This window comes from Cebus imitator, unplaced genomic scaffold (genome assembly GCF_001604975.1).
Source record: "Cebus imitator isolate Cc_AM_T3 unplaced genomic scaffold, Cebus_imitator-1.0 Scaffold372, whole genome shotgun sequence".
NCBI lineage: Eukaryota > Metazoa > Chordata > Mammalia > Primates > Cebidae > Cebus > Cebus imitator.
In genome coordinates, this window is record NW_016107687.1 from 1,267,094 (window position 1) to 1,291,328 (window position 24,235).

Below are 24,235 nucleotides of genomic sequence, written 5' to 3' on the forward strand. Positions count from 1 at the left end.
GAGGACCCGAAAAATTATTCTATCTTTCAAGAACATCTCATTTAATGAAAGCACAAATTTGCAAAGGAAATGACCTTTTTTTTTTTTTCAGATGTACCAGTGTTTAAAAACATCTCACTATTCTCAAAGAAGACAGATTCTACTTGATTATAATGAAGCAGATGAGACAAGCTGTTTTATTTTATGAGTATTGATCCCAATGGGACTTAAAAAATTGAAATTGAGGGGAATGAAATCAGGAGAAAAGCCTCCCCCTTCCAGAAAAAAAACCCAAATCTCTTAAAAGGAAAGAGAAAAAGAAAAAGAAAAAGAAAAAGAAAGAAAGAAAGAAAGAAAACAAAAGAAAGAAAGAAAGCAATCTAACCCCAACCAGATTGACTTGGAGCTCTGAAAAATACATACTAAATTTTCATTACTCCGAGACTTGGCTCAAAATTTTAAGTGTAGCTTCTTTGGGGAAATAAATGTGAAGACTACAGAAGCGTCAGTGCATGTTTCCATAGCCAGTGCAGCCAGGTGGATTCTGCAGGTCTGGGCCCAGTGAGAGACAATTTCAATGTGGCTTCCTCCTAGGCTGGGAGGAGTGTGCATGCTGTTTAGTAACTGATCTAGGAGCCTCCCCAGGTGTCTTCGGAGCTTTAAGTGCTACCCTTGGGAGGCTTCTGTGATGAGTTTTGACAGAAAAGTTCCTTTTCTGACCCCTATGGTGCTTGTCACTCTGTGAGATCACTTAATTGGCCTAATTTTGTTACTTCTGATAGGCAGCATTTCTACACTCTAGGCTTTTCAGGCATCTTGAACTAGAAACAAGATACAGAAAGAAGAAAATTCTTATTCAAGGTCTCCTGAGACAGCAAGGCTAGTCACTGAATCTTTTTTTTTTCCCTAAACTAGAAGCTGAAATGACACTGGATGTGTTAAAATTCAAGATACTTGGTTAAAAAGGTCTAGAGTAATTCTATGGAGCTTACGAATTATTAATGACAATATGAAAAGTCAGCCTCTGCACAAAGAGCTGAGTTATAGCCTAAGTGCATTTAGTGATGAAAGTACATAAGAAACCAACACAAGGTTTCATGAAAACAAAGCAGTGTTGTTCTGATGGATGAAAAATGCTGAACAGATACATAAAATTATGGATTAAAATTGGGGAAGAAAAGGCTTTTGGAAGTGGAAGGGTATATGTATATTTTTAAAATATCTGAAAACCTGTCAAGACAGATTCCAGTAGTTATTAGTCTAAATCATCACAGTAGGCTAATTTTCTTAGGCAAAACAGTTGCAAATAGTATCAAAATGAAGATGAAATCCAAGTACAGATGCTCCTCAATTTATGATGGGTTACATCGCAATAAACCTGTTGTTAAGTGGAAAATATTGTAAATTAAAAATGCATTTAGTGCCCCAATAAACATTGGAAAGTCGAAAGTTGCGATTTGAACCACTGTAAGTCTTGATGCTCCTCTAGTTGCAATGGGGTTACGTTTAGATAAATCAATTGTAAAACTGAAAAACTGTAAGTTGAACCAGTGTAAGTTGGGGACCATCTGTATAGAGGACTGTGAGAAATGCTGAGAGCTGGCCAAAATAACATGGTGACTATAACGTGTCATGTTAGGTCTCACTAGATCACAGCTGTGCATGAAGAATACTTTTTTTTTTTTTTTTTTTTGGTGTAATTCCATGATATGAGCCCTAGTGGGATAGAAGTTTTGCTCATAAAATGGGAGTTACCATAGTGGAACTGCATGGGAAACAAGTTTGACATTCACGTTTCAAGAACAGTAGCAGCCAAGGTCGTTTGCCAGGGTTGCCCTGGAGTAACTGGAGGGCAGCCTCAGGCTCCCATGTGATTGCAGAATTCAGCAGTTGTCATGATAATGCAAAGGATAACTCTTCTGCAGAATTATTCTACATTCACTTCTATACTGTGGCCTCTGTTGAGAGACTTTCGTGATCTCGTGTCCAGAGTCTTATCTCTGGGTTTAAATAAGCCTACCTTTGGTCATTCTAAAGCCACAGATATTGGGTATAGACTCTATCCAGTCCTTATTTTGAGGTTTTTTACAAACTAGTGCAACCTAAGCAAAATGGATTATAAAAACAGCTTTCACATGACCAGGGGTATCTTTCAAAGGGCCAGAAATAGAAAAGTTCTGAGCTTTTACATAGTCAAATGAAGAAAGCAGATTTCTTCTGCCTAACTACCTCTTTGGCCTTCTCTATTTCCCTAACTATACAGAATTTCACCCTAGAAACCACAAACATATTTTGTGAGAGATAGGCAGCTCCAGGATTGAACCAGATGTCTAAACTTCTACAGACAACTTTTACACACCAGTTTCTTATCTGGATTCCTGATGGTCCACAGAGAGCTAGCTGACAATTTAACCCTTCTTGTTGTCTCAACAACTATAACCAAGCGTTTAGCAAAAGTTGTTTTGAGTTTTCTCTTGAGCAATGAAAAGATCAAAATGGTCCACCTGTGTGATAGGAATGGGTACAAAGTAGCAAACAGGAGGACTGAGTTGCATATGCCTGAGCCAATGAGCTGGCCAAATAATCATCTGCTGCCTAACACATCTCCCACCCATATACTGATGGACAATCATTTCCTTCAGGGGCTGCTACTAGACTCATTTTCCCAGGCTAAAATCTCTGTAACCAGTCTGAATCAAATAGGAGAGGAGAGAGAGCAAGCAAACCAAACCCAATTAAATACAGGCCAGATGGTAAACGCTATGGATAAGCTAAAGAGTCAAAGGAATAGGGAGTGTTAGGGGAAAGGGTGTTGTCCTTTTATACAGGGCAGTTGAGGTGTAACATAAATGAAAGGAAGCAGTCAGTCCTGCAATGCTCTGGAAGAGTGTTCCAGACAAAAGGTGCAAAAGCCCCCGACGAGAAAAAGCTTTGTGGTTCTGAACAAAGAAGGCCAATGTACCTGATGCACGGTGAGTAAGGGAAAAGTTGCAAGAGATGACACTAAATGCAGATGGGCATCAGTTCATATAGGGTCTTGGTAAATAGTCTGGATTTTATTCTAAGGACAATGGGAGGTCTTTGGAGATTATGAAATAGGAATAGACATATCTGATTTATGTTTTACTTTCTCTTTTTTTTTTTAGGTGGAGTTTTACTCTGTTACCCAGGCTGCAGTGCAATGGCATGATCTTGGCTTACTGCAACTTCCACCTCCTGGATTCAAGTGATTCTCTTGTCTCAGCCTCCTGACCAGCTGAGATTATAGGCACCTGCCACCATGCCCAGTAATTTTTATATTTTTATTAGAGATGGGGTTTCATTATGTTGGCCAGGCTGGTCTCAAACTCCTGTAATTTATGTTTTTTAATACTCTGGCTTCTTGGGAATAGAATGGATTTTTGGAACACATGATTGGAAGCTTAGGAAGCTATTGCAATAGTGCAGGCAAAGAATGAAGAGGCTTTATTTAGGAAACTGGGAGTACAGCTAGTGAGAAGTGGCAGGGTTTGGGACACTTAGGAGATGACAGGATTTGCTGACAACTTTACCTGTGTGGAACAAGATAACTGGTTTTTAGCTTGTGCTACTGGGCAGAAAGTGGTGTTATTTTCTGAGGTGTAAAACATGACTAAAAAGAAAGTTGTTATGTATGTGGAGGATAACAGTAGGGCAAGTGGATATAAAAAGTCGTGTGTTTATTGTTTTACGTGTGTAAGACGCCTATTAGACAACTGGTTAGGGATGCCCAGTAGTCAGTTGATGTACCAATCTGAAGCCCAGGAAGATGACCAAGGCTGGTGGTAAAAATCTAGGAGCCATCAGATGGTATTTAGGCCAAGAAAGCAAGAGATCATGCCTCAGGTGACTCCCAACATTCAGAAGTCCAGCCAGAAAGAACAAGTGAGCACTGGAGACTGAGAAAAGAGAAGGAACAGCCCGTGCTGCAGGAGGAAACCAAATCAGTGCATCTTCCTTTAACAAAGGCCCCTGGAACCTCCACTGTAAAGAACTTTAAAAACCAACTACTTCAGTCATCCAACTCATTTCAGTTTTTAAATACCCTTTCTATCACAAAGGGATAAAACCATGCCTAAATCAGTTTACATGATTACCACAATATCCTAACCCATTTAACATGATCTCTGCATAATCTTTCTAATAGAGTTCAGGTCTAATGGGGAATACAGCACTACAATGGGACAGGTGTTCACTGATAAATCTTAATACTGTTATATGGGGGAAAAGTCAAACTAAGAAAACTCTGAACTCTGAATAAGTTGCTTTTTAATTAAATACATGTCCCAAGACACAAAATAGATAAGGTTAAAAGCTTTAACATAGCTGATTTTGCAGAAATGATAAAAAAGGAAGGCATGCAATATAAGATACAATCTAACTTCAATCTTATTCTTGATAAATGGCAAATAAAACAAATGTGACAGATATTTCTATGAAGAAAACTGGCTGGAGTAGGGAATTATTCCTTGGCAATATTCCATAATAATAACAAAGATTTATCTTTCAGGCTCTTAACCAACCTACATATGTTTATAGGGAGAAATTGGAGACCATGAAACTGTACTGCAAGGATGACAAATATTTTATTATTACTGGGCAGGTGCTCTGGGAGAAAGCACTGACAGAATTTTATTGTTGAAGACTGAGTTTCTCTGAATACATTTTGAAGGTATGGAACTGAAGTGGAAGAGGCTACATTATCAGTAATGCAATTTTAAAACTAGCTGTTTTAAGAATTCCATATTTTCAAGTGTTGAACCTGATGATATATCAGAGAATCCTAGCATAAAGACTTGTACTCTAATTCTTTTCTCTTAGCAAATCATAATCTTTTGGAACTCTCAGCATTCAATTACAAATATTTGTTGCCTGTATTATTTTTCTTCCGGTTGTAACACATCCTAATTCTTACAGGATAATAAGTTATAGGCTCTTTTGCACTTAATATTGGGGATAATAATTATCACAGATGTTTAACCTATTATTTACAAAAACTACAATCTAAAAGTCCTCATTTGTTGTGAAATTAACACTCTGTTCCACTTCCCACTTTATTGGAAACTAGGAGATTGTTACTTTACAAACTAAAATTTACTTAGGACTTTTTTAGAGACAGAGGAAAAACACTCTGAATAGTCTTCTGTTTAAGTGATACTCCAGCTTAACTAACAATTACTTCATTTCATAAATCAGGATCGGTAAACTAGAGCCTGTGAGCCAAATCCAGCCCACAACTTGGTAAGGTATGACTGCAATACAATCACACCCATTTGCTTACTTATCTATGACTACTTTTGCACTAGAGTTGAATAGTTGCCACACAGACCACATGGGTTCACAAACCCTAAAATATTTACCATCTGGTCCCTTACAGAAAAAGTTTATCCACCCTTTCTCTAAAGCATAGTGACCAATGCCAATGGCAATGTGAACACACACAGCCAGTAGGTGCTCTCTAATACTCCTCTACATTTCTGCTCCAACAATTCATCTGTATGCCTCCAAGAATAGACTGTGCAACATTTGTGCCATTTATATTTATTATAACTATAATTAACTATTAAATAAACTGATAAAATAAGTCTAAAACATTGTTGGAAAGACTCAGGAGTAAACAAAATTAGATGAGGCAAAGGTGTAACAACTGTGCAAGATTGTAAAAATACTGTAAATGTCCAGAATACTTTTTTCTTCACACCAAAAAACCTCAAAACTAGAAATCATAGATAATACACAATGGAAGTGATTTGTGTAAAGGAAGAGTACTCTGAACTCTGTACAGTAGATAAATCATTAAAAGCATATAATGCATGGTAAAAACAGAGAACAAAAAGATAAATCATAATATTAAAAGATTGGCAGGTACAAGTATATTGGTAAGCTTTAAACATATTTAAGGCATGTATTTATCATTTTAGTAATTCCCTGATTTTTCTTTTTTAAATATAAAATATGCCATACTTATAGAAAAGGACAAAACATGTATGTATGTATGTATGTATGTATGTATTTATTTATTTATTTGAGACTGACTTTCACTCTTATTGCCCAGGTGGAGTGAAATGGTGTGATCTTGGCTCACCACAACATCCGCCTCCCAGGTTCAAATGATCCTCCTGCCTCAGCCTCCCAAGTAGCTGGGATTACAGGCATCTGCCAACATGCCTGGCTAATGTTTTTGTATTTTTAATAGAGACAGGGTTTCACCATGTTGGTCTGGCTGGTCTTGAACTCCTGACCTCAAGTGATCTGCCTGCCTCAGCCTCCCAAAGTGCTGGGATTACAGGCGTAAACCACCATGCCTGGCTTATGTTCCTTTTAAATAAATAAAATGTTACTGATATTTCAGAAGTTCTCCAAGTTCCCCCTTCCCAACCACAATTCCTTCCCTTCTCCCTAGACATAATTCAGTATCTGGAGTACCCAGAAGTGTCCAGACTTTGTTTGGTACACTACATTCAAATATTTTCAGCTGAAATAAAAGAATAGGTACTGGTTAACAATTGAGCCATTTTATTCACTGCATTACCATCAGTATCAATAAACATTAGAATTCTGATATCTAATGTTTTTGATTTGGACTTGATCAAGAAGTTAATTTTTACCTACTAAGTTTATGAAGGAGTTATATTCAGTGATGGAACTCATCGTAATGTTCATTCATTGATCCTAACAAGGCACAATTAAGTATGTAAGATTTACTAAAAATAATTTCAGTCGACCTCCAAAAACCATTATTCATAAATGATTAGAGATGTTCTACATTGGTAGCAATTTCTCAGAGAGAGAAAGAGAGAATGCACTTTAGTAATTAAAACTAATATTGATTGGTAAAGGTTATCTCAAATAGATAAAAATCGAAATTATTAAATATTTTGAAAACCATTAGATCACCTTTAAATATATATAGAAAAGACCAACTTATCAAAGTGTTGAATTATTAAAATTTTTAGCTGAAGTAGTTAACAAAAGAAGATTCCATTAGTGTCAATAATATATATGTAAACTGATGAGTCTGAAGTGCTTAAAAACATTTTAAAAATTGTTATTCCCTTTTAGTTTACATTATTAATTTGTACTGTGAGAAAGAATTTTGCCGACCAAAAGTAAATTATAGCTCAGATGTTGCTGAGTTCCAAATTAGCAGATTTTCAATGTAGTAAGATCCAAATCTGAGAGGTTGTAAAATATCCATAGTTTGATGTAAGGAGTGAAGACTTAACTATAAGATGTAGGAAATCAGAGTCACATCACACAAAGACAGCAATTTTAGCATCATTGTTGGTGGGTTAAGTATATATTGTGGTATGCCAAAATAAGATGTAGCAACACACTTATGATGTATTCTATTGCAAAATGCTTAACTTGAATTCGATAGGCCTTTATATAAAATTCAACTTGTAAGAATATAGAAGATAACAAAACAGGCTAAATGACATGATAAGGAGGTAACAGGCAAATCCAGAAGCTTGAGTATTCTGAGGAACAACTGTCCATGTCTTTTCAACAAAGAACTTTGCTAGTTTAAAAAAAATTTAAAGGACATAATGTGTAATCCAGACCTAATGTGTAATCCTAAATCAGGTCTTGCCTATACACATCAGCTGTGAAACATTCCTTGGGGTCACAAATGGAAATGTGGTATATATTAGATGAGACAAAAATCTACTGAGATGGAAGGATGAAGGTCACTGATTTTATAAAGTAGGTTAGAAAGTGCTATGTGAAATATGATTTCATACTCTCATTCTGGTTTAAAAATATGTATATGTAGACATAGAGAAAGTCTAGCTTTAACAATGATGATCTTAGGTGGTAAGAATGTGATCACTGGAAGTCCTAGATAGTGCAATCAGAGAAGAAAAATAAATAAAGAACATACAAATTGGGAAGGAAAAAGTCAAATTATCCTTGTTTACAGATGATATAATCTTACATTTGGAAAAAGCTAAAGATTCTACCAAAAAACTATTAGAACTGATAAATTCAGCAAAGTTACAGGATACAAAATCAACATTTCTATATGCTAACAGGATACAATCTGAAAAAGAAATCAATAAAGTAATCAATAAAGTAATCCCATTTATAATAGCTACAAATAAAATAAATATCTAGGAATAAACCAAAGAAGTGAAAGATCTCTACAATAAAAAGTATAAAACACTGATGCAAGAAATTGAAAACATGAAAAAAATGGAAAGATATTCTATGTTCATGGACTGGGAGAACCAATATTGTTAAAATGTCCATACTTCCCAAAGCAGTCTACAGATTTGATGCAATGTCTATGAAAATACCAATAACACTCTTCACAGAAATAGAATAAATAATCCTAAAGTTTATAGTGAACCACAAAAAACCTGCAGTAGCCAAAGCCGTCCTGAGCAAAAAGAAAAAATCTTGAGGAATCACACTACCTAACTTCAATTGTAGTTCAAAGCTATAGTAACCAAAATTGTACTGGCATAAACACAGACCAGTGGAGCAGAACAGAGAACCCAGAAATAAATTCATCTATCTATAGCAAACTCATTTTCAACAAAAGTGCCAGGAACAATGATATCATTTGGCTGTGACCCCACCCAAATCTCATCTTGAATTGTAGTTCCCATAATCCCCACATGTCATGGGAAGGACCCAGTAGAAGGTAACGAGGGCAATTACCCTTATACTATTCTTGTGATACTGAATGAGTTCTCACAAGATCTGATGGTTTTATAAGCGGGTTTTCTTTGCTTGGCACATCTCTCTCCTGTTGCCACATGAAGAAGGATGTGTTTGCTTCCCCTTCCACCGTGACTGCAAGTTTCCTGAGGCCTCCCAAGCCGTGTGGAACTGTTAGTCAATTAAATCTCTTTCCTTTATAAATTACCCAGTCTTGGGCAGTTCTTTATAGCAGTGTGATAATGGACTAATACAAACATACACTGGGGAAAGGTCTCTTCAATAAATGTTCTGGGAAAGCACGGGACCATATGCAAAAGAATGAAACTAGACCCCTATCTCTCACCACATACAGAAATCAAATCAAAATGGATCAAAGGCTGAAATCTAAGATCTCAAACTATGAAACTACTATAAGAAAACATCAGGGAAACTCTCCAGGAAACTGGTCTGGGCAAAGACTTCTTGAGTTAACACCCTAAAAGCAGAGGCAAACAATGCAAAAATGGACAAATGTAATTACATCAAGTTAAACAGCTTCTGTGCAGCAAAAGAAACAATCAAAAAGGTGAAAAGGGAATCCACAGAATGGGAGAAAATATTTGTAAGCTATTCATCTGACAAGAGATTAATAACCAGAACATATAAGGAGCTCAAACAACATAATAGGACAAAATCTAAAATTTGTAGGCAAAAGATCTAAATAGTTCTCAAAAGAGGACATACAAATGGCAAACAGGTATATGAAAAGGTACTCAACATCACTGATCATCAGAGAGATGCAAATGAAAACTACAATGAGATATCATCTCACCCCAGTTAAAATGGCTTTTATCCAAAAGACAGGAAACAACTAATGCTGGTAAGGATGTGGAGAAAAGGGAACTCATGTACACTGTTGGTGGGAATGTAAATTAGTACCGACACTATAGAGAACAGTAGGGAAATTCCTCAAAAAACTAAAAATAGAGTTACCACATGATCTAGCAATCCTAGTGATAGGTATATACCCAAAAGAAAGAAAATCATTACACTGAAGAGAAATCTGCATTTCCATGTTTACTGCAGCACTATTCACAATAGCCAAGATTTGGAAGCAACTTCCAATTGTTTTTTGAGTAACCAAAACAAAATATTGTGAATAGCCAAGATTTGGAAGTGCCCATTTACAGATGAATGGATAATGAAAATGTGGTGCATATACACAGTGGAGTTCTATTCAGCCATGAAAAAGAACAAGATCCTGTCATTTGCAACAACATGGATGAAACTGAAAGACAATATGTTAAGTATTCACTTATTACAAAATATTTCATTCAAGTAATCACTTGATTTAAATGCAGAAACTTTGTGTTGTTTTAAATACTTCCAGCACCCTAATGAAATAAAAGAGACTTTTTCTGTTAGGCTACTTCTAGATTTCCTGAATAAAAGATTTTACTCAGTTTCCAGAGTAAAAATAAAAAATTTTATAACCCCAGTTTTTAAACATTAAGTCTGCCAGGTTTCTGCAAGGTATACAGAATATAAAAGAACTAATCCTATGTAACTTCTTTCTTGCTTTTTTGTTTAGGGCTCATTTTTGGTAGTGATTGGAGTACTTAATTAAATCCAAACCAATTTTAACACAAGAAAAACTCTCCATGTATTGAAAAGTATTTCTTTAATACTTACAAGGTACTAAGCACCAGTCCTAACAATGGGAATCCAGCAGTGAATAAAATAAAGGCTTCACCTTTATTGACCTTATGTATGAACTGGCAGACAAACTATAAATGAATTTATATTTATGTATATACAAGTACATGTACACACACACACACACACACACACACACACACATAAAATAAGTCACGACAATGCCATACAGAAAAATAAAACAGAGCTATGGAGGTGCTTCTTTTGATGGGGTGTCCAGGAACCAGGAAAAGCCTGATACTTGAGCAGAGGAGTGAGCTGCAATGCCATGCAGCTATCTGGGGAAGGAATGCGTCACACAGAAGGACTGGCCTATCTAAGGGTGCAGAGGCAGAGGTGTGTCTTGCCATCTCAAGATGCTCACAGAAAAGCAAAGGAGGCCAGGATGGCTGCAGCTGAGCAAGAGAGGAGGAAGGTGCCAGGAGAGGAGGAAGGTGCCAGGAGATGAGGTTGGTGGAAGTGCTATCACTTAGGGTCTTTTGGACTGGGAAGGGCTTTGAACTTTGTTCTATGTGTGATGGGGGCCACTGAAGGATTTTTTTGAGCAGGGAAGTGACATCACCTGCGTTACATTTTAAAGATTCACTCTGGCAGTTGAGTGAATAAAGGCATCAGGAGGACACAAGTGAAAATAGGGAGCTATAGCAGCACTGTTCACAATAGCCAAGATTTGGAAGTACCCATCAACAGATGAATGGATAATGAAAATATGGTACATATACACAGCAGAGCTCTATTCAGCCATGAAAAAGAATGAGATCCTGTCATTTGCAACAACATGGATGGAAGTGGAAGACAAAAAGTATTAACAAAATAAGCCAGGCACAGAAAGACAAACTTCACACATTCTCACTCATTTGTGAGAGCTAAAAATTAAAACAATTGAACTTATGGAGATAGGATGGTTGTGGGGGTGGTGGGGAAGTGGGGATAGTTAATGGGTACAAAAATATAGTTAGATAGAATAAATAAGAGCTAGTATTTTTCAGCACAATAGGGTGACTACAGTTCACAGTAATTTATCGTATACTTAAAAATAACTAAAAGCATATAATTGGAATGTCTGTAACAAAAAGAAATGATAAATGCTTGAGGTGATGAATACCCCATTTACCCTGATATGCTTATTATGCATTGTTTGCCTGTTTAAAAATATCTCATGTACCTGATAAATTTATATACCTACTATATAACCTTAAAAATTAAAATTAAAAAAATGGTCATTTTATATCTGCTTGTAGTATTTTCTAGGTTTTTACAATACACATGTACTGCTTCTGTAATAGTTTCTATGGAAAATTTATGACTTTTCTGTGGTATCAATAGATGCATTCATATTGCTTCATCATAGAAAATTTGTTAGAAAAGAGACAGATACCGACATGAGTGGAAACTAAAGGGAAATTGGCGGTTTACAGAAAAAGGTCTCAACTTTAATTCTTTAACTCTTTATAACACTTTGATTTTATCAAGATACATTTACTCCCTTTCATGTCATTTCACATACACAATGCTGTGCACTAAAAATGTTGTCTTGACTTTTTCTCGCCGGAGGCATTACAGCTCTTCTCATTATTAGATAGCTCAGTGTAAGATGTACTTTGCTAAATAAACTCACAAAGCATGAAGAATTCTAGATACCTCTGCATAATAATCAACCTGTTTCCTTTTCACCAGGAAGGGTCAAGCTTAATGGTTGTTAGGATCACCACTATATATGCAAATTGGATTCCTACAAAATAAGCAACCATTTTAGAATATACATATTCACACTCTAATTGCCTTAAAAATGAGTCAAGGAATAGAAAAATTACTTTCACTAAGAGAGTACTCAATTTCAGTTGAATATACAACAAACCAATTTCATATCATTTATTTCTAATTTCTTAAGTTATATTATTTGAGAATTGTTCATGTTTTCAATTTAAGACTGATCTTCCAAAAGTCCAACTTTTTTTTTTAATTGCATTTTAGGTTTTGGGGTACATGTGAAGAACATGCAAGATTGTTGCATAGGTACACACATGGCAGTGTGATTTGCTGCCTTCCTCCCCATCACCTATATCTGGCATTTCTCCCCATGCCATCTCTCCCCAACTCCCCACCTCCCGCTGTCCCTCTCCTATTCCCCCGCCACAGACCCCAGTGTCTGATGCTCCTCTCCCTGTGTCCATGTGTTCTCATTGTTCAACACCCACCTATGAGTGAGAACATGCAGTGTCTGACACAAGAACAGAAAATCAAACAACTTTTTAAAAAACAGAAAATCACTTGGCATATTGAACATTTACTTATTTGATCAGAGCCAATTAGATCTGGAGGTTAAAAATGTATGAGTTTGGGCCAGGTGCGGTGACTCACGCCTATAATCCCAGCACTTTGGGAGGCCAAGGCGGGTGGATCACCTGAGGTCAGGAGTTCGAGACCAGGCTGACTAAATGGAGAAACCCATCTCTATTAAAAATACAAACTTAGCCAGGTGTGGTGGCGCATGCCTGTAATCCAAGCTACTCGGGAGGCTGAGGCAGGAGAATCGCCTGAACCCAGGAGGTGGAGGTTGCAGTGAGCTGAGATCCAGCCATTGCACTCCAGCCTGGGCAACAAGAGTGAAACTCTGTCTCAAAAAAAAAAAAAAGTATAGGTTTGAAGCCCACCTCTGACTGGCCGCATAACCTTAGGCAAGTTATCTAGCCTAGCTAGATCTCAGTTTTGTTTTGTTTTTTCAATCTATAAAATGGAGAAAACACTATTTACCTCAGAGAGTTGTGATGATTAGATGAGATTATGCTGCCTGTTTACATAGCGCACTCAATAAATATCCATGACAATGATGGTGATGACTCTTGTAATCCTGACATGCGATGCCAGTCTGATATATCCCAAGAATGTTGAAGATGCTGCTTTACATCTCCACACAGATGTCTGATAGGTATCTCAGTCTTCCCAGGCACAGCAAGGCTACTGTTCCCACTTCAGCCTGCTTCTCCCCTGGGGCCCCTATCTCAGTAACCCAGGAGTCATTTTTTAGGACCTCAACCTAGCAGTCATTTCTATCCTCTTTTTCACACATGGCAGCAAATTCCTGTGAGCTCTATGTTCAATCTATTTTGGTCTTACTGCTTAGATAGGTCTATGGCTACCACACCAGTCCAAGTCAGCATCATCTTTAGCCTGGGCAACTGCAAACACTCTTGCTATAGTTCCCTGTTTTCACTTGTGTCCTCTAGACTCCTTTAGTCTATTTCTCTTAGCTACCAGAGTGAATCATTAAAATGTAACCCAGGTGATGTCACTTCTCTGCTCAAAAAAATCCTTTAATGGCCCCCATCACACATAGAACAAAATTCAAAGCACTTCCCTATCCGAAAGACCCTAAGTGATAGCACTTCTGCCAACCTCATCTCCTGGCACCTTCCTCCTCTCTCGCTCAGCTGCAGCCATCCTGGCCTCCTTTGCTTTTCTGTGAGCATCTTGAGATGGCAAGACACACCTCTGCCTCTGCACCCTTAGATAGGCCAGTCCTTCTGTGTGACGCATTCCTTCCCCAGATAGCTGCATGGCATTGCAGCTCACTCCTCTGCTCAAGTATCAGGCTTTTCCTGGTTCCTGGACACCCCATCAAAAGAAGCACCTCCATAGCTCTGTTTTATTTTTCTGTATGGCATTGTCGTGACTTATTTTATATGTGTGTGTGTGTGTGTGTGCGCGCGCGGGCGCATGTGTGTACATGTACTTGTATATACATAAATATAAATTCATTTATAGTTTGTCTCCCAGTTCATACATAAGGTCAATAAAGGTGAAGCCTTCATTTTATTCACTGCTGGATTCCCATTGTTAGGAATGGTGCTTAGTACCTTGTAAGTATTAAAGAAATACTTTTCAATACATGGAGAGTTTTTCTTGTGTTTAAATTGGTTTGGATTTAATTAAGTACTCCAATCACTACCAAAAACGAGCCCTAAACAAAAAAGCAAGAAAGAAGTTACATAGGATTAGTTCTTTTATATTCTATGTACCTTGCAGAAACCTGTTTGAAAGCTGGGGTCATACAATTCTTTATTTTTACTCAGGAAACTGAGTAAAATCTTTTATTCAGGAAATCTAGGGGCAGTGTAACAGAAAAAGTTCCTTTCACTTCATTATGGTGCTGGAAGATGTAAGTATTTAAAACAATACAAAAAGTTTCTGCATTTAAAATAATCAGTGATTACTTAAATGAAATATTTTGTAATAAGTGAAAAGAGAAAGATTTCCCAGGTTTTATTTATTATTACATGGCTCTATATAAAGAAATTATGATATTATTGGATAAAATTGTTTTGAGACTAAAAGAAAAAATTCACATCAGAGGCTGGGTGAGGTGGCTGGCCAGGCACAGTGGCTCAGGCCTATAATCCAGCTCTTCTGGAGGCTGAGACAGGTGGATCACTTGAGCTTAGGAGTTCGACACTGGCCTGGGCAACATGGCAAAAGCCTATTTCTACTAAAAATACAAAAATTAGCCAATGCGGTAGCAAGCGCCTGTAGTCCTAGCTACTCAGGAAGCTGAGGCACAAGAATTGAACCTGGGAGGCAGAGGTTGAAGTGAGCCGAGATACTGCCACTGCACTAAAGCCTGGGTGACAGGGTGAGACAGAGTGTGTGTTTAAAAAAATAAAAATAAAAAAACAGAGGTACCTCAGAGTGTTAATAAGCCAAAAAACAATCCTCTCCCTCAACAATTATTTTGTAGAAATCCCCAACTGTGGCTAAATGGTTTGGCATAGCTAAATACATGAAACTTAAATTCACCAAAAAAATGAAGTTGTTTTAACCTACCGTGTTTAAATTATGATGGCTACTATGAGCCATAAAATATTTTATAATAAAACTGTCGATTCTAATCAATACAAAGCAGTATATGAATAAAATTTCAGCCACTAACCCTCTGAACATCGATGACTTTATCTGTGCTGTTTTTGTGGCACTTAATCACTTGTTATGTTTTATTTGCAGGTAGTGGCATTTCTGGACATAGAATTTTTGTGTTTCATCTTTGCAGCTCCTACAGTGTTAGCACAATGACTGGGCTACTCAGTACATGTTTTCTGAATGAAAGAATGAATGAATGAGGTGGAGGGTTAAAGTTCAGGAATAATGGCAGTAAACGCTGCAAACATATAATAGTGAATACATATTTGGAGAGTGCTAAATAAGCCCAATTACTGCTTTTTTATATCATACCCTATGAAAGCAATGTATAGAGACTTAGACACATCTATAAATGTCGTTTATGTGAACTCTATTTTGCATCCCAGTAATGATCACAACTATAATAATCATTCATGTAGTCATTTTCTTAAGTCTGTCTTCTCCACTTTAAATCCCAGAGGGTAAGGACTGCATATGGTTTCTGAGAGCTTCAGCATCTCACGATAGTGGGGGCCCAATAAATATATTTTGAATAATGAATGCAGTTAGGGCTGTGCCAGTACGTAACTTGCACATGATTGGGCCCCATTTTAGCTGAGTTTACCAGGCTTCTCGCAGCTTCACAGAATCTAACCATTTATTTTTCAATGGTTTTAGGATACACACTTTTCCACATGCATCTTACAGTTGATAGTGTCTTAGTACCATGTATAATTTAAACAATAGTATTTTTTTCTTTCTGAGTATTACACAAAATAAGTCTTAAGAAATGATAGTATTTTCCAATCAATGAAATACAGTTACTGTTAATTTCATTTTAATATGGAAAAGACAAAAACTTCAAATACTCACATCAATTAAATCGGAAAGATCATGTATATAATACTTGAAAACTGAGGCATTGGTGGCTTCAAGTGTTAGGAGATATTCGTTCCGTGCCTTAATTGATTTTAGCTTATTTTCCGAATATTTTGCTTGTCTCTGGAATGAAGAAGATCCACGCATTGAGAAAGAAAGCAAAGTCGTTTTTAATCAAGACAGAGAAACATACATGAATTTTTATTAACCGTAACAATTTATTCCACATATAAAAATGACCCTCAAAGTCCTCTGCCAAAAGTACATTTGAATCTGATTTAAATAGCAAACTAAAATTACCCAGCTATGGGGAATAATAACAATGTATTTAGGCTTCAGGCCCATTTGCAATGAAATCTCCTTGTTAATATTCAAGTTCTCCACACTGTGTATTGAATACTTGGCATTCATCACTAAATGATGTCCAGCTGTTATTACATGATTTTTACATTTCTCAGACATTTCTCATTCCCATGGGAGGAAATGCATATCATTTCACAATAATTTACAATGTGTGGATATCAGCTATTGCATCAGTGTTCTTAGTACTGTCTCCTCAAATGAAGGCAGAAGAGCTCTGCAATATCTTTTTACTTACTTTTTCTTTCATTTTTTCAATTTTCTTTACAGAGCTTCGCCGTTGATGTCTCTCCTCTAGTCGAATATGGAACACTGGATCACCAGATCTTCCAATTTGCTTTTCCTCTTGTTTTTCAGCCTCTTTCAGCTTACTCTCTGCACTGATGCTCTCTGCATGATACATATGGTATGTTTTCATCACCTGTGGAAAAGTGACCCAAATCATTACAAGATGTCTGTCTGTAATTTAGGGAGTAAATGGGAACCATTTACAGGACATATACGATATACATACCACCTTCCAAATGGCAGAGGGGAAAAAGTCAGGTTGTTAGTAAAATGAGTGAATTATGGACTACTGCTTCTACATAAAGCACACAGAAACATGCAAATTCATCTACTAGGAAAAGGCGCTTAGGGGACAGGATTTGATAAGAAAATGATTTACAGAGTCTTATGCATACTTTTCAATGTACTTGAAAAGTTATCTTAAATGTATTTCTGTAAAATCTCCTCTACATTATAATTTGCAGAATAAACCATTTATTCATGGATCAATTTTAGCCCTACCCAAACCTAAATCAGTACAGTCATTATTAAAGTAAATTTATTGTATAAAATCTACCTGTCAAAGTCAAAAATGTAAATATTAAGGTTCATACACAGTTTGAGTTGAAAAAAACATTGTTTTTCTGACCACAAATACTTTATGTTCAATCAAGAAAACATTTATTTTCTTTAAAAAACAAAAACAAAAAAACAAAGAAAAATAGGCTGGGCATGCTGGCTTATGCCTGTAATCCCAGCACTTTGTGAGGCCAAGGTGGGCAGATCACTTGAGGTCAGGAGTTCAAGACCAGCCTGGCCAACATGGTGAAACCCTGTCTCTAGTAAATACCAAAAGTTAGCCAGGTATGGTGGTACACCTGTAATCCAGCTACTCAGGAGGCTGAGGCAGGAGACTTGCTTGAACCCAGAGGTTGTAGTGAGCTCAGACTGCGCCACTGTTCTCCAGCCTAGGTGACAGAGCAAGATTCTGTCTCAAAAAATAATAATAATAAATAAATAAAATAAAAAGCAATCAAGGATAACCACTATCAAGATTTTAGTATACAGCCTTCCAGCCTTCTTCCTATCAAAATACATACCCAAAAATATGCGTGTGCACGCGTGTGCGTGCACGCACGCACACACGCACACACATACACACACACACACACACATTTCTTCCTTTAAAAATGCCATATATGCCTGGCTATTGTAGTGAGAAAAGGGGACTTAGTTAAAACTAAAGTCAGGGCAGGGCATGGTGGCTTTATGCTTGAAATCTCAGCACATTTTGGAAGGCCAAGGTGGGAGGATTACTTGAGCCTAAGAGTTTGAGAACAGCCTAGGCAACACAGCGGGACCCTGTCTCTACAAAAATAAAAAAAAAAAATAGCTGGACCTGGTGGTGCATGCCTGTAGAGCCAGCTACCTGGGAGGCTGAGGCAAGGGGACCACTTGAGCCTGGGAGGCGGAGGTTGTAGTGAGCTGAGACTGTGCCACTGTACTCCAGCCTTGGTGACAGAGTGAGACCTTGTCTCAAAAAAATAAAATAAAATATAAATAAATAAATACATAAATAAAATAAAATGCCATATATGATTTCTCTCTTTAAAAAACTGAGCTCTTCCTGTATTTTTTTTAAACTTAATTAACATTTATAGAACTCTGCACTTTAAATACACAAAATATACACTCTTATCAGTATCACATCACACCTATATACAGGTTTAAATGAAATATTGGTTGGCTGCTTGTTTGTTATTTTCTTCCCTCATTTTTTTTTTCATGTCTCTATTGTTAAGCACAATTATAGGCATACCCAGGTTTAGACTGCATTCTAGCCCGGGCAATAAAGCAACACCACCGTTCTCTCTCCCTCTTCCTCTCCTTCATTTTTTTTTTTATTCTTTTTTCTTTCTTCTTTAAAAAAAAAAAAAAAAAAAAAAGAGCTTGCTTTATGTATCTGGGTGCTCCTGTGTTGGGGGCGTATGTATTCAATAACTAACTCTTCCTGTTGGATTGATCCTTTTACTGTTATACAGTGTCCGTCTTTGTCTCTTTTGATCTTTGCTGAAGTCCATTTTATCAGAGACTACAATTACAACTCCTGTTTTTTTTTGTTCTCCAGTTGCTTGGTAAATCTTCTTCTATCCCTTTATTTTGAGTCTATGTGTGTCTTTGTATGTGAGATGGGTTTCCTGAGTACAGCACACAGATGGGTTCTGACTTTTTATCCAGTTTGCCAGTCTATGTCTTTTGATCGGAGCGTTTAGGCCATTTACATTCAATGTTAATATTGTTATGTGTGGATTTGATTCTGCCATTTTGTTACTGACTGGTTTTCTTTCCCATTCGTTGCCTCATTTTCCTCATTGCATTTTTGGTCTTTGCCAACTGGTTTGCTTTTGCAGTGGTACTTGTTCCTTTCCATGCTTAGTGTTTCTTTCAGGAGCTCTTGTAGGGCAGGTCTGGTGGTGACAAAATCTCTCAATAATTCCTTGTCCGTAAAGGATTTTATTTCTCCTTCACTTACGAAGCTTAGTTTGGCTGGATATGAGATTCTGGGTTGAAAGTTCTTTTCTTTAAGGATGTTGAATATTGGCGCCCACTCTCTTCTGGCTTGTAGGGTTTCTGCAGAGAGATCCACTGTGAGTCTGATAGGCTTCCCTCTGTGGGTGACCTGGCCTTTCTCTCTGGCTGCCCTTAGCATTTTTTCCTTCATTTCAACCCTGGTGAATCTGACGATTATGTGCCTTGGGGTTGCTCTTCTTGAAGAATATCTTTGGGGAGTTCTCTGTATTTCTTGAATTTGAAATTTGGACTGCCTTGCTAGGCTTGGGAAGTTCTCCTGGATAATATCCTGGAACATGTTTTCCAGCTTGGATTCATTCTCCCCATCATATTCAGGTACACCGATCAAGCGTAGATTAGGTCTTTTCACATAATCCCATAATTCTTGGAGGCTTTGTTCATTTCTTTTCACTCTTTTTTCCCCCGTCTTGCTTTCTCTTTTTATTTCATTGAGTTGATCTTCAATCACTGATATCCTTTCTTCTCCTTGATCAATCTGGCTATTAAAACTTGTTTTTACTTCATGTAGCTCTTGTGCCGTGTTTTTGAACTCCATCAAGTCATTTATGTTCTTCTCTATGCTGGTTATTCCAATTAGCATTTTGTCTAACTTCTTTTCAAGGTTTTTGGTTGCTTTGCTTTGAGTTAGAACATGTTCCTTTAGCTCAGAAATGTTTGTCATTAGCCACCTTCTGAAGCCTGTTTCTGTCCATTCGTCACACTCCTCGATCAAGTTGAGATCCTGTGTTGTTGAGGAGTTGTGATGCCTTGAAGGAGAAGAGGTGTTCTGGTCTTTGATAGTTTCGTCTTTTTGTGCTGGTTTTTTCCCATCTTTGTGGATTTACCTGGCTGTGGTGTCAGGGAACTGCTTGATGAGGTTGCTTGTCTGCCCAGGAAGGCCAGGTTTCTGCAGTTCTCTAACATCACATTCCTACATAAATTCCGCTGTGCTGGGTTCAGGCATTTCCACTCCTCCAGAGAGAATTCTATGGCCACATCCCCAAATGTCAACGGTTCCATTTCTAGGCTTCCAAGGGATCTTGGCGTCGTAGCTGTGGATCTCCAACACCTGCAGGTCACAGGGCCACACAAGCTAGCCGTCTAGGAGAACAGGACACAGAGCAGTGGAGACAACCTCTTCCTGTATTTATAATTTTTAGATTGTAATGTCCTTTGCCACTTATATATCAGAGCACATTTTCCTATATCATTAAATATTCTTCTAAACATAATTTTAAGTGCTACATAGTATTTTTCTATATGACTGTGCCATATTTGATTCCCTACTGTTAAAAACTTTAGGATATTTCGACTATTTGCTTTAAAAAGTTGTGTTGTAAACCTTTGATGTATATCTAATTTCTTCTCTTAGAAATGACATATGTAATCTGAATTTTAATTAATTTAGGGATATATAAAACATAAAAATTTCATAATGTAAAATTTATACAATGAATCCTCAATTATTACATATTTTGGTTATATTATTGTTACAAAAAATGTTTGTGTACAAAATTGTGTTCATATTTTCTAGGACAAATTTTCAGAAATAGAATTGCAGGGTTAGAGCATATGCACATTTTTGAGACTTAGTAATATATTGCCAATTTTACACTCAGCTAATTAAAGCAAACTCATCCATAGCATTATCTCTGAAAGTATTTCAGACAACATAGTTGTTTGATAAATATTTTCTCAAATAATAAACAAGCTATTCATTATTTTTATAACAGTATCTATGAATCTGTATGCAATCTCTGTATTCTTAGATACAAGAAAATAACAGATTTCAGAGTCACAGATTTTACCTGAAAATCATAATTTTTCCAATATAATTTCAGTATGCTTTCATATGTAGTCAGATATCTGGGTGAATTTAAAAACCTGTATATTTTGAGCACAATTATGCTCCTTAAAAGAAACAACACAGGTAAGGTATGATGATTCCAATGCCAAGGATGTATCAAGGAGCACAACCAAACTCGGCACCCAGTGCTAAACATTCATGGCAGAACTTTCTTATAAATGATGTCAAATTCTCTTCTGCAGAAGACAGACTTCATTTCATATGCAAATAACCATGTTATTCAGAGCCAATTTTATAACTAAGGTGTAGGAAGTTGAGAATAATGCAATGTTTTCAAGTAATGAATCTGATTTTTCTTATTTCAAGAGATGAGTTTTTAAGTAGTTTGAGACATGGAAGCATCATTGGAATAAATATATTTATTTAGGTTAACCCATATTGAAATTGCTCTTTCTGTAGGTTATTAAAAAGGTGGAAAATCAGCACTTTCTTATGGTTCAACTCAACACATATTCTCAAGATGACTATTTTGAAGAGTAAGACATAGGGGTTAACGAAGAACCTTTACTTATTTTCATAAAATCTGATGATGGCTTTCCTTAAAAATGTAAGCTAGTAAATCATGTCAAAGACATTACAGAGCCAGAACAAAGTAAGGGGTAAACTACAAAGCACTGGCAGCTTTTTCTCAGCCGTGAGTAACTAGAAAGTTGTCTGTTTTTAGTAATTATTGAACCTGTCTGGGAGAAGTTTGGTTGGCTACTTCAGTTTAAAAGAAAAATAAAATAGCAGTAGGAAGCAGCTCAGCAGCTGGGAAATGAAAAGGGAGTCACCCTGCAGCTGGGCAAACAGCAAGGTCAACAAATCTACACATAACCTTGCATTTACTTCTAGACTTGGCTCTGTTATTCCTTGCCTGAAGCAAACCCACACACTATTATATTTGGGTCTTGGTTCCAGTTACATCTTAAAATGAGAGGGTGTAAACACACACACACACAGCTCAGCTCTCTGCATTCTTGCTAATAGGAAAGAGGAAATGAGAACACGTGACTCTCATCACACTTGGATGAAAAGGTACCCTAGGCCACCCCGAGTATCTGAGAAATATTTCTTTTAAATATATTATCACAAAGAAAAAGCCTGAGCTTCTGACGCTTGCTTGACTTGGACACTGAGGACTGGTATAAACAGGTAATTTGCATAAACTAAGCCTTAGTATAAGAGAAAGGATACTGTGCTGACTGCCAGCAGGGTGTTCCTTAGACTAGTCTGAGTTAAAAGGAAAACATTTGAGTCCGACCTAACGCTGGAAAGAAAAGAGTATATCTCATCATTATGTGGTTCAGCACAACAGCTGAGGATTCTCTACCTAGTTCAGTGGTGATTTCCAGAAAGCTAATTTCTTTGTTGAATTTGACTTAGGGTTTCCACTATTCACTAAAATGTTAACAGTTACAATGAATGAATTTTAAAACTTGGGGAGATAAACACTAAACACTTTTGGAGAATTCTAATTGCAGATAATGAGCACAAGTACAAACTGCATTATTTAAAATGTAAGCTGTTGGCAGAAGTCAAATGTATTTTGTATTTAAAATAAAATAACAGTTTTTTCAGAGAAGTTAAAAAAACTTTCATTTTTTTTACAGGTGCATTTTGAATACATACTCAAAGAAAATAACAGCTTCTCCACCAGCTTAACGCAAACACAAGCCTTTGCATACCAAATGACTTGACAGGCATATAACCATGTAAATGTACTCCCATTGCATATTTTCCTGTTTGAATTCTTCTCTATTAAAACTTCATGCATAATTCTCCATTCAATACACCTAATTTATCTTCTTGCTCCATTTTTCCTCAACTGCTGAAAAAACAGTCAACTAGAAAGTGACCCACATCATAAATTTCTTTAGGAGATTGGGATATCCTAATGATAACTTGCAGAGAAGTTAATGTTTTTTTCTTATTGACATACCCACATCATGTATCTGACACTACTCTTATAGTTTAAATCAAAATAATGAAAATACCTGTAGCAAATTTAATACTTAGTGTTAAGAAATCATTATCTATCTGAAAACTACATACATGTTGGATAAGGTCAATATATTAATGCTACAGTTTCTACTTTTTGACTACTAGCTCAAAAGTCAGAAGACAGGGATCCCAGGAATGGATCTACAATTACTAGGTGTGGGGAAGTTATTTAAAGCCTCTGCTTACTTTACAAGGTTGTCGTGGATGCCAAATTGTGTGTCCCTGTGTGTGTGTGTTTTAATTTAAATTTTATTGAGTATTTACCAAATGTTATATCTATGTACACAATATATAGAGTATCACTAATACAGATATGTGCATATATGTGTCTACTTTAGCAAGCATTATATAATGCTTACTATGTGCTAGACATAGTTTTAAGCATTTTATAAATAGCATGTGTAAACCTTCTAGGAACTCTTATGAGGTAGGTACCTTTATACTTCCCTTTATGCTGATGGAAAAAACTGAGGCATAGAGAGGTTATGTAACTTGTCCAAGGTCACACAGCCGGCAGAGAGATGGTGGGAACTCATACAGCCTGGCTTCAGTTTAGATGTTTTGGATTGCTATGCCATAACCTTTGGAAAGTCTGAAGTATCATACAATTGGAAGGCCTCTTTACCTAAGGATACAGTCACTATTAGTTATATTTAGGAATGGAAGAAAAGAGGGGATGAAAGACATTTATTTATTCAGCATGTGCTTGATGCTTACCACCCATAAGGCACTCATGGGTGTAAAAAGAAAGACTTGGTTCCCATCTTTTAAGAGTTAAAAATTTTGGAGACTAAAAAATGGGCCTTCAATATTCTGATGGGCACAGATGAAGGGAGGGCATCCAGGGTGGAAAGATGGTACAAGCAAAGTTACAGTAAGGTAACTGCGGGAAAGTGCACAGGTGAGGTGGGCATGAGCAGACCAAGATGGCAGAGAAGGGGGTCCAGGGAAGAACTTACAAAGTGCATGGTTGGGTAACAAACTGAAGGATAAGATTACATAAGTTGGCAAGGGTGAGAGAGTCTTGAAACCCCCACTAAGAAGGACATAATG

At 36.8% G+C, this 24,235-nt stretch overlaps 1 protein-coding gene across 3 annotated transcripts in view; it reads right to left on the reverse strand.

Moving 5' to 3' along the window:
* Window positions 1–24,235, reverse strand: part of SRGAP1 (SLIT-ROBO Rho GTPase activating protein 1) — a 324,767-nt gene that overhangs the window by 93,979 nt on the left and 206,553 nt on the right. For all 3 annotated transcript variants that reach the window (XM_017507317.2, XM_017507316.2, XM_037730968.1), the window contains exons 5-6: window positions 16,733–16,915; window positions 16,129–16,257 (exon numbers count right to left, since the gene is read on the reverse strand). In XM_017507317.2, the coding sequence (XP_017362806.1) occupies window positions 16,129–16,257; window positions 16,733–16,915 (312 nt within the window). The remainder of the gene's footprint in view (window positions 1–16,128; window positions 16,258–16,732; window positions 16,916–24,235) is intronic.